General features: G+C 52.1%; 2 protein-coding genes across 2 annotated transcripts; one reads left to right on the plus strand and one right to left on the minus strand.

Annotated features, from left to right (window-relative positions):
* Positions 1–78: 78 nt before the first annotated feature.
* On the plus strand, positions 79–8374 carry ALDH9A1 (aldehyde dehydrogenase 9 family member A1). The gene is made up of 11 exons (XM_069023730.1): positions 79–310; positions 975–1120; positions 2197–2326; positions 2636–2770; positions 3253–3449; positions 4229–4369; positions 5082–5270; positions 6235–6322; positions 6669–6810; positions 7307–7419; positions 7523–8374. The coding sequence occupies exons 1-11, from the start codon at positions 121–123 to the stop codon at positions 7615–7617; spliced, it is 1566 nt and encodes a 521-aa protein (XP_068879831.1). The 5' UTR covers positions 79–120; the 3' UTR covers positions 7618–8374.
* A 208-nt stretch (positions 8375–8582) lies between these two features.
* Positions 8583–14019, minus strand: MGST3 (microsomal glutathione S-transferase 3). The gene is made up of 6 exons (XM_069023732.1): positions 13914–14019; positions 11452–11575; positions 10535–10608; positions 9867–9924; positions 9095–9167; positions 8583–8801 (listed from the first exon to the last, which is right to left on the minus strand). The coding sequence occupies exons 2-6, from the start codon at positions 11566–11568 to the stop codon at positions 8686–8688; spliced, it is 438 nt and encodes a 145-aa protein (XP_068879833.1). The 5' UTR covers positions 11569–11575; positions 13914–14019; the 3' UTR covers positions 8583–8685.
* Between the last annotated feature and the right edge of the window lie 323 nt (positions 14020–14342).

The raw sequence follows: 14342 nt of genomic DNA on the forward strand, positions 1-14342 counted from the left end.
GATTGGCTGCCTCGCAGATGGCACGCCCCGGGTGGGGCGGGCCCCGCGGCGCTGACGGTGAAAAGGCGTCGGTGGAAGAGGCGGTGCCTCTCGGCCGCGGCGCCTCACGGGACCCCGCCGATGTTGGCACAGTCCAGGCTGCCGAGCTTTCTCCTCCTACTCCCCCGGCTGCGCTCACTCGCTCCCGGCCTCGCTATGAGCTCCGCCACCGGCACCGTCACCGTCCAGCAGCCTCTCAACTACCGCGCGGGTGCCCGCGTCCACCCCGCCGACGGCGGGCAGCTGGAGGAGGTGTTCGAGCCGGCCACAGGTACCGGGGTAACGCCGCGCCCAGGGGCAGGGAGAGCCTGTGTGCCTGCAGGGCCTGGTGTCCTCGGCTTTCCCCCAGGTCACCTGGGTGCCACCTGTGCGGGTGTCCTGCACGCCCTGCTGCTCCTGAGCCACCCTGCTGTAGTGGCTGCGCTCTGCTTACAGCGTTTGCCCATCATCACTCTTTACTGTAGAAATCAGCTCTCAGTCAGACACAAAATGCAGTGATGCCAGATTTTGGCAAAACCCCACGATTTAAATCTCTCTAAAATTATATAATTGTAGTTATCGGTACGTAGTGTTCAGCAAAATCACCCCAAGTGTTTAACCATCCTGAGGAACGTGTAACGAGAGTCCTGAAGAGGGTGGTAGAAGTGTAACAAACTCAACTGGGAAACCCAGGAATTTTGTAACAACTGGAGCTAATTAGTTGCCAGAACACGACCGTGGAGAATGGCCGCTCTTTTAATTCAGACCAGCTGAATTGCAGCACTTCTATGGCCGATTACAACTCAGTGGGTTTCAGTGGGAACCATGGGTGAAATTCTGTGCCTGATATAGGTGGCTTGACTGAAGTATGTGGGGTTTGGTGCAAGATAAACTGCGTTCTGGGCCCCTTTTCTGAGACTTCGATCTCATCTATTCTTTGTTTAAAACGTGCCCAGGTCGTGTACTGTGCAAGCTGCCCTGCTCTGGGGAGAAGGAAGTTGATCTGGCTGTGCAGAGTGCAAAGGCTGCCTTTAAAATATGGAGTCAAATGTCGGGCATGGAGCGATGCCGGGTGATGCTGGAGGCTGCCAGAATTATTCGGGTATGTTGTGGGGGAGAGGGTTAGTTCTGTCTCTGAGCTTCCTTGTGGGTTATTGTTGCTCTTGGGGGCTTCAGCAGGACTTCCAGAGTTCCAGGAGTTGCTCAGGAGTTAAAACCCACCTTTGGCCAGAAGAGAGGCTTTGCTCTTATCACTGGAGTCAGCACCCGTGCATGCAGCTTTGGCCTTATCACTGGATTCAAGGCCAGTGTGTGCTTTCTCAGCTTAATTCTGTTAGAAGACATAAAACTGAAGCCATCCAGTTGACATATTGCAGGGTTTGTGATTCTTTTAACAGCTCCAAAGATTAAATTTCACTGCACACAGTTTCAAAGCTGAAATTGCATAAGTGGCATTGCTGAACTTTTGGCTTGTCAGAGGCTGTTACATGACTGGAATGTGTCCTGGCAATAAGAGAAAGTAGCAATACTGGTTTTTATCTATCAGATAATACACATGGGGGAGGATACACATAAGTGAGCTTTAACACAGACTCCTTACTGAGATAACAGGTGCTTGGGCATCAGAGTTAATCTCCATCAAGGCACAGATCTGTAAGAACCCAGACCTCCTTTCCCCAGTGTGAATCAGTCATGAGAAGACTTTTCTTTATGCCAAACTTCTGCTTTTGCCAGACTTCCAGAGCAGGGTAATATTTCTGCCTGGGAGCTGGTCTGTTAAAGGATGCTTTCCAGCTGAATTGCTTTGTCCCTCTTCCCTGGTCTCTGGTTCCATCCTCATCTTGATATTTGCTCTTCCCAGTTTAGTTCTGCGAATTCTAATCATTGTTTGCCAGCTGGCTTCTAAGTTCACGTTTGTTCATTTTTTAGATAAACAGGGATGTTAAACAAGACTGGACCAGCAGTGAACCCCAGAGGCTTTCCCTTTGACATTTCCCTGCACTCAGTCACCATGAGGAAATTGATAAACAGCAGTTGGAAATGTCTCCCTTTTGGAGATGACCGTTTCTCATGGCAGGATCTTGTTTGGGACTTGTGTGCTTGGGAAGTGGCTGTCTTCTTGCGGAGTTCTGCTCTGGGCTTCTCTAAAATGTTGTCTCTGTCCTGTGCCTCTCACAGGAGCAGAGAGAGGAAATTGCCACCATGGAGACCATCAACAATGGGAAATCCATCTTTGAGGCCAGAGTGGACATCGACATATCCTGGCAGTGCCTAGAGTATTACGCAGGGCTGGCAGGATCTCTGGCAGGTGAGGATGTTACTGGAGTTTGCTCTTTGCTCTCTGTCCCACATTCCCTGGTAACTCCAATGGGACAAAACCATCTTTGCTGCTGATTTCTCTAAGAGGTGGACCATTCCTTTTCCTGAAGACCTTGGAAGGATTTTGAGAGGTCTCTACCCAATGCTGCCATGATCTGTGGGCACTCACACCCTCTGTGAGCTTTCTGGGGTAAAACTGTGTCTCCGTTCCCAGGCAGAGCCAGATATGACTCCTGGTGGCTCTGATCAGACAGGAAGGGGCTTTACTCTTTTCTACCTTCTGGCTGTTTCTTTGCAGGTGAACACATCCAGCTTCCTGGGGGATCCTTTGGGTACACTCGGAGAGAACCGCTTGGGGTGTGTGTTGGGATTGGAGCCTGGAATTACCCTTTCCAGATTGCCTGCTGGAAGTCTGGCCCGGCCTTGGCTTGCGGTAATGGAGACTTTCTGCCCGCACAAGTGTCTCTTCAAAGCCAAGTGATCCTGTGGGGGAGAGTAGTTTGCAGGATGAAGTTGATGATTACCTTGAAGTGTTGAAGGATAAGCAGAATGTTCAGGCTGTTACTCTGGCAGAAAGGGAAGGGAAATGAAAAAAGGAACATGTCATATGTCAAGAGGTTAGGAGTGCATCAGGAAAAGCTTTGCTTTTTTTGGTAGCTTGGTTTTTACTAGATGGGGAAGGTCTCTGGAAATCTCTGCAGGGCAAGACCAGCAGCGCCATCTCCCCCAGCCCTCTCCCCAGCAAGAAGGGCATCCTTTTCCTAGTTGCAGTGATCAGCTGAAAGTGTTTCCTCCTCTCTTGGGGGAAACATCTGGGATCTGTTGAGACAAACTCACTGTGTAGGGTGGGGATTATTTTTGTTTCTTCCCTGAAGCACTTTGGGTGTTAACCCCACCTTGCCTGTGTTCCCTTAGGCAATGCAATGGTCTTCAAGCCTTCACCCTTCACCCCTATTTCTGTGGTGAGGTTGGCAGAGATCTTCACAGAGGCCGGAGTGCCCAAGGGGCTCTTCAACGTGGTGCAGGGTGGGGCAGCCACAGGCCAGTTCCTCTGCCAGCATCCAGATGTGGCCAAAATATCTTTTACTGGCAGTGTGCCAACTGGCATGAAGGTAAAGGCACCTTGAAACAAAGGGTCTGTAGTTGATACCTCCTTGAGCTTTTCTGCATGAAGCTTGTAGAGGTGGGGTGCAAGTCAGCATTTTTGGGGCCGAGCATGGAGCTTGCAGCACATACAGGGTCATGCTGGGGATCCAGTTAACCTGCTGGGCATGGGCTTGGTAGACAAACCCCTTGGTCAGCTTCACTTGCTTAGCCCCTAGTTGCAGTGAAGTCCCTGAGCTGCTCAGGTGGATGTTGATATCAGGAGGACAGTACACAGAACAGCAGCACTGGGAAAATGTGTTTCTGGCTGCAATAGAGCACTAAAGCTGCGTGCAACCTACTGTTTCTAAGCAAGAGAATAGTTCCTGTGAGTTTGTCACCCTTAATTTATTATTCCAAAATTTAAAAAAAGACTTTTGGAAATAAATTCTGAGTTGAAGGAAGGGAAATGTTGTCCCTTGAATGCTCCCTGCATGTGTGTACCTGTTGGGTGCAGTGACAACAGATGCAGCTACAGCTGCCTGCAGCTTACACTGAGCACAAGACTTCCTGCAAATGCTACTCCAGGTTTTTTTGGTTTTATCTATGAACAAAAAAAAACCCAAGCCCTCTGATGCTGTCCTCAGTCTGAACTAAGCACATATAGGAAACCCAGCTTGCCCTTCATGCTGCTTCTCTTGTTGGTGAATGGTCCTGCAGGAACTCTCCTTTTGGGTCTCTTGCCTCTCCCCACCAGCCTTCCCTTGGCCAGTGGGTCACTTATCTCTTCTGTCCTTGTTCCACTCAGATCATGGAGATGGCAGCTAAAGGGATCAAGCCAGTCACCCTGGAGCTGGGGGGCAAATCCCCCCTTATCATCTTTTCGGACTCTGATCTGGATAATGCTGTGAAGGGAGCTCTCATGGCGAACTTCCTTACTCAGGGTGAGGTGGGTGTCTGTGGGGCAGGAGTGCTCCTTCCCAGGGAGGCAGGGTGTTGTCAGGATTGGGCCTGACCTCGTATAGTGAGGGATGCCCTGAAGCTCCCATCTTGCCACACCCTTCCCTGTGCAGTGTCAGAAGGGATGCCCTTGCAGGAGCCAGTGCAGGGTGTCCCAGCAGAGTGTTGCCTTAGCCAGTGCCCTGTCCTTCCCAGACATGGAGTCTCTGACACCCAGTACCCAGCTCAGCACAGCTGCTCCTGTGCCCTGGGCACCAGTCTGGCACTCACAGGTCAGGGGAAGCCATGCTGGTGTCCCTTGGAGGGCCAGCAGGTTACAGCCTGGTGTGCTGAGTCTGAGAACAGGGTTCTGTCCTTCCCAAGTTTGGGATATGCACATGTACTGCAGGTTTTGTGTAATCCTGTTGGCAAATTTGCTCAGCTGGGTCATTTCTGGGAATTCAGAAGTCAGTTCAAGGTCTCTGCTATTGGTGACCTGATGCGTTTTTGCCACCTGGTGGCATCAGAACCAGTGTCCAGCAAGGACTGTTCAGTGCAGTCACAGCCCCTGGGTAATCTTGTGTTCCTTGTCCCCAGGGACAAGTTAGCTGTTGTAGCAGCTGTGGAGGGGCTTTTCCAAGAGCCTCTGGAGCAGGACTCAAGCAGGGAAGGACTGTGGAGTGCTGCGTTTCCTATTCTCAGCTGCCTGTCCTGTGTCCTAGGTGTGCTGCAATGGCACCCGGGTGTTCGTGGAGAGGAAGATCCTGGATACCTTCACAAAGGAGGTGGTGAAATGCACCCAGAAAATCAAAATTGGAGACCCTCTTCTGGAAGACACACGGATGGGAGCCCTCATCAACCTGCTCCACCTGAATCGTGTGCAGGGCTTTATCAAGGAGGCGAAGGAGCAGGTGAGATTGTGATGCTGCCTTGTGACTACCCTGAAATGTCTCTCTTGTTAGACAAACACACTGCCAGCTGCTTTTGTGCCCTGTGCCTTCCCAGATAAGCTGGGTTTTTTGGTTGTTTTTGAATTTCTCAATGGGTGTTTTGGACCACTAGATACGTAAGTCTGTGGGATCTGATGGGATGCATCCCAGGGTCCAGAGAGAATTGGCTGGTGTAGTTGCTCAGCCATTCTCCATGATACTTGAAAAGTCATGGCAGTCAGGTGAAGTCCCTAGTGACTGGAAAAGGAAAACCACTTCACCCATTTTCAAAAAGGGTGGACAGGAGGACCCTGAGAATTACAGACCTGTCAGCCTCACCTCTGTGACTGTGGGAAGATAATGGAACTGATCCTCCTAGAAGTTGTGTTAAGGCACGTGGAGGACAGGGAGGTGATTTGAGCCAAGTACAAGGTGCTGCACCTGGGTCAGAGCAACCCCTGGTATCAATCCAGGCTGGGGGATGAGTGGATGAAGCAGCCTTGCCAGGAAGGGCTTGGGAGTGCTGGTGGATGAGAGGCTGGACATGCCCCATCTGTGTGTGCTGGCACCCAGAAACCACCCATGTCCTGGGCTGCATCCAAAGCAGTGTGGGCAGCAGGTGAAGGGGAATTCTTTCTGCCCTTCTGACCTGCTCTGGTGAGACTCCACTTCAAGTACTTCAACCAGCTCTGGAATCCCCTCAGCACAGGAAAAATATACCTCACTATGAGGAAAGGCTGAGACTTGGGGTAGTTCAGCCTGAAAAGGAGAAGGCTCTGGGGACACCTGATGGCAGCATTTCAGTAAAAGGGGCTTATGAGAAACATAGGGGCAAACTTCTTAGCACGGTCTGTTGGGATAGGCTAAGGGCCAGCCAGAGCTGTGGCAGCTAAGCAGGATGCTCCTGGATGTGCCTGCATCCCTTTCTCTCCTGGCTCTTTTCCAGGGGGCAGAGGTGCTGTGTGGTGGGGACCTGTATGTGCCAGATGACCCGAAGCTGAAGAATGGCTACTACATGCGCCCCTGTGTGTTAGGTATGATCCATCTCAGTCATGGTACCATGGCTGTTGTGGAATTTCTCCTGAGAATGCTGAGTTCAGTGTAACCTGGCTCTGTGATGTCCCCAGTGTGGACTGGCACTTGGATGGGGGCACTAGAGAGAGCTGAGGCTTCCAAGAACTGCATCCAGGGAAATCTGCTGTTGGGGAGCCTGACAGGAATGACGCAGTTGGTGCTTTTGAGATGCAGGGTGTGCCTGGCTGCTCTGCAGGGAGGCCGTGCAGTGCTGGGTGCTGTCTCCAAGGCTGTGTGGGCTGCTGAATGCACAGGCTGTGCTGCTGCTCTTCCTCCTGAAGCACTTATGCTCTGCCATGCTTCCAGGGAACTGCAAGGATGACATGACATGTGTGAAGGAAGAGATCTTTGGGCCTGTCATGGCCATCCTGCCATTTGACACGGAGGAGGAGGTTGTGGAGAGAGCCAATGCCACCAAATTTGGCCTGGCAGGTGGTGTCTTCACCAGGTATGACTGGGCAGTGTTGTGAAATCATTTTAGGGAGGGCAAATACTGTGGTGATTTGCTGCTCCTCTTGCAGTGCCTTAGCATGCGCATGGGTATCCTCTTCCAGAAAAGCTGAAGCAAGTGATTTCCAAAAGGAAAAATTGTAAATGACTGCACATCTCCCAGTTTTTCCTGAAGTGTTGGGTGGGCCCAGCTGTCCTTTGGGGTCCTCCCAGCCTGGCTTGGCCTACTGCCTGCATCTCCAGGATGCACCAGGAGCCTGCTGTGCTGCTGTTGGCTACTTGCCCCACTCTGCATTGCTGGTGTCCTTGTCCTGCCCTCCCAAATTGAATGCAGTTGGAGTGTCCTTGGGAGCTGGTGCCACCTCCTTCAAGCAGGCAAAGAGAGAGTAGGGCAGGTTGGACTTCAAAAACCAGTGTGGCCTGCTGGCCTTTCTCCAGTGGATGTTACCAGGCAGGGAAGGAGGGGATCCAGCTGAATTGCCGTTTTCCTGCAGGGATATCCAGAAGGCTCACAGGGTAGTGGCTGCTCTTAAGGCTGGGATGTGCTTCATCAACAACTACAACATCAGCCCTGTGGAGCTGCCTTTTGGAGGATACAAGTTCTCAGGTGAGCTCTGTGTGACGTCCCCCGGTACATGCCAGCTACAGGAGCTGTGAGTGGCCCCTGGCACTGCCTGGAGCTGTGTCCTCACTCCAGCTCTTCCCTGCAGGATTTGGCAGGGAGAACGGCCGGGCAGCCATCGAGTACTACTCGCAGTTGAAGACTGTGTGCGTGGAGATGGGTGATGTGGAGTCTGTGTTTTAGTGGCTCTGGGGCCTGTGCAGGGGAGCATCAGGCAGCTCTTGCCAGCCAGAGATGTGGATCATGTACACAGCAATAAAGTACCCTACAGTTGTCAGTGCCCAGGGGGAAGCAGAGCTGGAGCAGCATTTAGCCACCCTGCTCCTGCAAGGGGGGATGTACACACAGGGCTCAGCTCTCACCAGTCTGGTGGACAATGGGAAGCTCAGAGCAGGAGGCACCAATCTGGCTTTTGGCAGCAGCTCCTGCAGCCACAGAGGTGTTACCAGAGGCTTGTCAGCGGCCCAGGCCAGGGCCAGGCTTCCCAGGCTGTGTGCCTTGATTCCCATTGCCTTCCACCTTCCATCAACTTCAGTTCTGGCTTCTTAACAGGTACTCAATACACATATAAGCTCTTGGACACATTGATACCCTGTAGCTATAGACTCTGTCTATTCTATGACTACATAAAAGCCTTAACTGTAGCATTGTTTATTCCCTCTAGACCCTTGGTTACTGCAAATTTTGTTTTTTTCTATCTGTACCTCACAAGTGGGACAAAACATTGTGGGGAGAGTTGGCTGATGCTGCCTGGGCCAGGCATGGCCCTGAGAATCACCTCCATACAAGAGTGGTGGCAAGCTCCAGCACAGAATAGTGAAAGCTATCACACTTTTTTCCTGTAAGTTTACTGTTCTTTATAAACATGATGAAGCAACAACTTTAAATGTTTGCCTATGTCTCTTTCTAGCAATTAAATAAATACTTACTCTGGAACATCTTCTCAGAGTGACATGAATTGATGGGTCCAGAAATGGGGCTGCTGCTGTATGGGTTAAATGAGATGCAAGGTGGCTTTTTGATCACCAAAATCATAAAAGCTAGAAAGAACACCCCTGTCTGACAGACAGATTTCTGTAGTCCTACAAAACCAGAGTAGTTCTAGCATTCTGCAGAGCTTCTTAAGAAAACCCTCTGTAACTTTAGAATGAAAATACAGAATTGACAACTTCCTTTTATTGAGTAAGAAAAGGGAAAAAACACAGGAAGCCAAGTGTTCTAAAAGAAAACAAGAAAATTCCCTTTAGCTTCTCAGCAGTCCCGGTGGCAGACCCAGCCTAGGTGCTGGAAGGCTGAATACACACCCGTGCCCACCAGCCCAAGGAGTGCCACGGAGCCAAGGGCCCCTCTCCTTCGGTTTTTGGGATCTGGAAAAAAGGCAGGATTTGTCAGTTCACTGAAAGCCCACCCTGGAAACTGGTGAGGGAGCAGGAACTAAAGGTAAATCCCCAGGGGCAAACCAGCAGGCACCAGCTCAGGCCTCTTAGGTTAGGCATCCCTATTGGATGAGAGCTCTTCCCAACAGCAGGAAGAGCGTGCTGCAGTGTTGGGCAGCCTGTAGACCTGCACCTTGTCCTCCACACCTGACTGGGAGTCAGAGGTCACTGTAGAAGATCTGAGCTTCCAAGCACCCTCTGTGTGCGGCAGGGTACAGACCTACCTCCTGTATAGTAGCCATAGGCATAAAGGAGTCTCCCAACGATCCAGGCGACGCCAAGCCCTGTGGCAACCCGCTGCAGAGAAAGGTGAAGCGTTAAAGGCTTTGGAGGCTTGAGCAAAGTCGTGCAGGCAACCAGGTGCTGAATCTCATTTCAGCCTTGACCAGTTAGTGAGCCAGAGCAAGGGCCAGGACTGTGGAGGCAGCTGCTGCTCCAAGCCCTGCTCCACTGCCTCCACCAGGTGTTCCAAACTTCCACCTTGACTCTTAATTAAGAGCTTGCTCCAGTGTGGCTCCCATTTGCCAGATGTACCTAAGCTGCTTCCTTCCCTCTTGGAAAAGGAGTCTGTCTTTAGGAAGGACCTAATTTGTCTTTTGATGGCAAAGATAAAGCTACTGGATTTGGCCTCTCTCATGTGCCTGCCTCCTCCCAAGTTGTCTGCATCTTTCAGTTAAAAAGAATCTTTTGTTGACCTCCTTTGGCAGGGCTTGGAAAGACTGGGCTGGAAGGATCCTTCCCACTCAGTGACTGGAGGCTGCAAATGCATTGCTTTGTCTAATAAGGCACCTTTAGGGGAAGGAAAGGGCTCTAATATCTGAAACAGCAGTAATGAGTTTATTACTTGTGATTCTCCTGCAGAGGACATTCTACAGCTAAATTTCCAGAAGGGGCACTGCTGTTAAGTGTGACATGGCTACTGAAGGGGCTGTCTTGTCCTCCTGCCCCCCACCCTTTCCAGGTCAGGGAGCCAGAGCAGAGATCTGCATCACTTACCGGGTGATAGAGTCCACCAGTGCCTAAAAAGAACAGGAAGGCAGGGTAGACTTCCAATCTGAAAATAAAAGTGAAGAGGTTGTGTTTGTGCTCACGTTGTTTACAAAGAGGAAAATCCAGAAGGGCAGAGGCTGCAAACAACCCATGCCAAGGGCATTTTGGGTTCTTTACAAGTCTCTGTGCTCAATGCTGTGGCTGAGGAAAGAAGGGATCTAAGCACACACAGAGTTTTAGGACCTTCCTCCCAGCCTGTGCCTCTCCCAGGTCACCCACCCACTCTTTCCATTTTGTTCCCTAAGCCACTCTAAACATTCCCCAGAAGTTGTGCCTCCCAGCACCCTCTGATGTGCTGTTGCAGCCTGTCCACAGGAGCTGGGTGGACTTTCGCCTCTCCCCAGGGAGCCATGGGCAGCACACCAGATCAGCACCTTCTGGAAACAACATTCCTCATGTCTTAAGATCTACCCATGGAAGCAAGTTGCTGAGAACTGGGGTGGCTTCACAGCACCATCCCATAGTTTAAGACAGCGGAAAGAGCCAGCATGGCCTTACTGCTAAGCATTGCAGGGCTGAGCCTGGCAAAGGAATGGCAGCAGCACCTCTGGGGCTGTGGGCCCTGCCCCTCAGCCCTGTGTGTTCCAAGGCCCCTGTTCAAAGATGTCACTCACGTGTTCTGGTGTGCACGCTGGATGCAGTTGAATATCTGCCCATGTTCAGGGTCTGTGCTGTACATGGTTGGATACTGCCAAAAAATAAACCAGCAGCAAAGCATCAGCAAGTGTGACCTGCAGCTCCTTTTCCCAGGAGTGCAGGGCTGTCTGAGTGCTTGCAAGACCAACCTGCAGTGACAGGTTAGAGCCTGTCCCTGCCCTGGGGCCCACAAAAGCCGTGTTCAAGGTCACCGCCTTCCTGGAGCTGCTGCCTGGCTGCAGAGACCTCCCCAGGCCTCAAAACCAGCACCACATGCACTGGGTACATTTGCTCCAATCTTGACTTGATGCAGCAGGAATGGGATCACCCCAACAGGCAGCTGGAACTGTCCTTGTGCGCACCCCTCCTTGTCACTCCTGTCAGTGAAGTGGTGAAAGAGCAGTGGCTGAAGCCAAGTGGCACAGCAGCCTCTGCATGCCATGGCCCTGACTCACAACTGGCCCCACCCAGCCCAGAGCTCTGCCTGGCTTAAAGGCTCCCCAATGCATGCTGAGGGAAGGTCACTTGAAAGACTTCTTGTGACTCATGTGCTCCCCCTGAGTTTGAGAAACACTCCTGTCTTTTGTGCCACTTATGATCCCTTCCCGCCAGTGCTGCATCAAGTCTTATTTGCAAGGCAAAAGGGCCAAGCAGTTTCTTGCCTATCAGTGCTGCCAAGCTCAAAGCCACATGCTTTCAGCTTGGTGCCAAGCACCTGATGTCCCAAATTCTGAGCTCTGTTATGCTTTCTGGAGAGCCACGGCAGCTCCATCCCTTCTGCATCTGTGTGGTGGGACAGGAAATGTCAGCAAGTCACCCCAAACTGAGCAAGGTGTCACCTAGATTGTCAGCAGACTGGCTCCAACCTTGCCATCCCCTCAGCCTGAGCACTCACCTCCACGCTGTACTTCTTGCGGGCCTTGCCCACCTTAATGGCGAGGTGCATGACCAGGATGAAGCTGGCGGCCCCGGTCAGCATGACATAGCCATACTCCTTGGAGAGAACAGCCATCGTGGTGCTGCCAGAGAAAGGGAGCCTGTGAATATTTTGGAGAAGTGGCAACACACAATGTGTGTGCATGGAAGAGTTGCTGAGCTTGGACCCCAAGAGCTCCCAGAACAGGGACTGGCTGAAGGAAGAGAGAAATGGTGGCTGAGGGAATTTGTGCCTTCTGGAGCCTCCACAAACCAGGAGTTCTCTGCATAGTTCCTGTCAAGCAAGCCTTAAAATCACCTAAGCATTGGAGGGAAGTGGTGTCTGGAGAACCCTAGTCCAGCCTGGGCAGAAACTCATGGGCCTTTCCAGCCCCAGAGCTAGGGACCATCAAATGAAATCAGTTTATTTCCAGCCTGTTCCCTAAGAGGGATGTTTCTTCATGCAGTGGGAACCAGACCTGTGGAACTCCTTGCCAAGGGACATTGTGAATGCAGGCAGTTCTCATAAATTCAACAGGAAATTGGGCAAGTTCTGGGAATAAGAGGTAAGTTGGGAATTATAACAGAGCCTGGTTCAGAAATCCCCTGAGCTGGAAGGAGCTGGGCTACATGAATGATTAATTTGTACTGCTAAGGTCATCCTTATATAAAATACTAATAAAACCCACCACCACGGCAATGATAACTGAACCTGTTGGATAAAGAGCCACTGGCCAGATGACTGATGCTCAGCCCTACAGCTCCCAGGAACCCTCTCAGAGTCACAAACTGGTGAACAGCTCCAACAACACACAGCTACTGGCATTTACAAACATCTGCACCAGTGGCCAGGGGACACCAGGGCCTGTGTGGCTTTTTTTTAATGGTTCTGTGCTCCCTCATGCAGGCCTGAGACAGAAGCATGGGGCAGAAGGTGCATCCTGCAGCCTCTGCCATGCTGCCCCATATTCCATGTTCTCTTTCCTGCTCCCCATCTGCCAGCCCTGCCCCCATCAGCCAGCCCTGCTCTACACGGAGCTCTCCGGCTCCCTCCAGGCTGCCAGAAAGCAAAGGGCCCTTCCCCACAACCATCTTGCACAACCCCGAACCTCAGACACCTGCCTGGGTGACCCTAGAAGATGCTGCATGACAGAGCACAGCAGGGGACAGCAGAGACCTCCCTCCAGCACCAAGATAATTCTCCCAATCAAACCCCAGTTGGTGCCTGTCTCCAGATGGTGCCTCCACGATGTAGTGAGGTTTTGGTGTCTCCTGCACTGTCCCTCCAGCACAATCTGTCAGTGTGGGGAAAAACAGGCCACCTCATGGACCTGATGTAAAGTCTTCCTATTGCAGCAGCGCCAGCACCCCTCACAAGGGATCTTTGGGGACTATAAGGTTTTAGTTCTCATTTGCAATGGGATGATCATCAATGGAGCGAGGTGAAGACAACAGCTGGCTTTGTCCACCAGGAAGTGTGGCAAACAATTATCAGTAAGAATACTAAAACCCTGAAGTAATGAAGAAAAGTCAGCTGCATGCACCTGTAATTGAGGTTAGCACCTGACAGGTGACACACTGAAAACAGAACATGTAGAGCATGTTGGTGGTCACACTTGCCCCTTCAAATTACATGGTTGTTGGATAACCAGGCATTTTATCTTCCAGCACTGAATTATAATCTGGGGGTTTATTTTGGGAGCAAAGAGCGCTGCAAAGCATTAAACCGGGTTTGTCATAAAACTGCTACTCTTACACTACTGATATAAAAGTGTACCTCAAGCCTTTGCTCTCATAATTTGGAGCCATATAAAGCACTCCAAAGCCACCAGGACTCTCACGGTCGTTTCGGATTGTGGTGCCTGGAGCGTTTCAGTAACCTTTGCCCGCAGCTGCAAGGGTTTTGCTGACAGGCACCGTCACGGTGCAGAAGACTCAATTTCTACCTTTCACACTGCGATGTTTCCGGCAGGAGCCACAGACACGAGATTTTGGAGCATGACGCAGCACAGAGCGACAGCAGGAAAAGGGTCCTTCCCAACTCTGCCACAGTACTGCAGGTACTGTGAGTCAGCAAAGCGCATTAAGGCTCCTAACAGTCCCACGCGTGGATTCGGACTGGATTACCCGATGTAAACTCAGCCTTTCGAGCCAGCAGAGCCCTTTGTCGCTCCGTATCCCCGTTCGCTCCCAGGGCTGAGCCCTCTCCAGCCAGGCGGGGGCCAGGCTCCGCCGGAGCTGCCCGTGCGGGGGACAGGCTGAGCCCCGCGCCCTGCTCGTCCCGCAGCCCCCTTCCCCCGGAGCATCCCCGACTTGGAGATGTCCACAGCGCTTCCTCCATTTTCCATCGTGACAACTTGAGTAACCATGCCCTGGGAGCATTCCCCCTCCCCCCGGCCCCGCTCCCGAAGGGACGAGCTGGGGTGCCCGGCCCGCACTCACCCTCAGCACGGCGCGGAGCAGCCCAGGAGCTGCGAGATGGAGCCGGGCAGGGGGACGGAGCCGAGGGCGGCAGCGGGGCCGCCCCGCCCGCAGCCCTGCCCGCAGCACCGCCCGCAGGCGGGGCCGAGGCTCGGCCAGGCGCGATCAGTCTCACTGCTGCGAGAGAAGAGTGGGGTAGGGGTTCATGTGGATCTGCGAAGGGATTTGCCATGCCGGTGTGCCCCAGCAGCTCTGCCTGTGTCCCCAGCATACAGACATCCTCACCGTTTTTCCCATGCCCTTTTTGCCGTACCAATTACAGCTAAGAGCTCTTAGCTTTGATTCACAATCTACAGTTTAATGGCTCTAAGTTTGGTAATTCACACCGTGCTTGCTGAAATCTGGTTTCCCCTGTTATCTCACCAGACCCTGCAGTGTCAGCTGAAGCAG

The sequence above is a fragment of the Aphelocoma coerulescens genome, chromosome 8 (genome assembly GCF_041296385.1).
Source record: "Aphelocoma coerulescens isolate FSJ_1873_10779 chromosome 8, UR_Acoe_1.0, whole genome shotgun sequence".
NCBI lineage: Eukaryota > Metazoa > Chordata > Aves > Passeriformes > Corvidae > Aphelocoma > Aphelocoma coerulescens.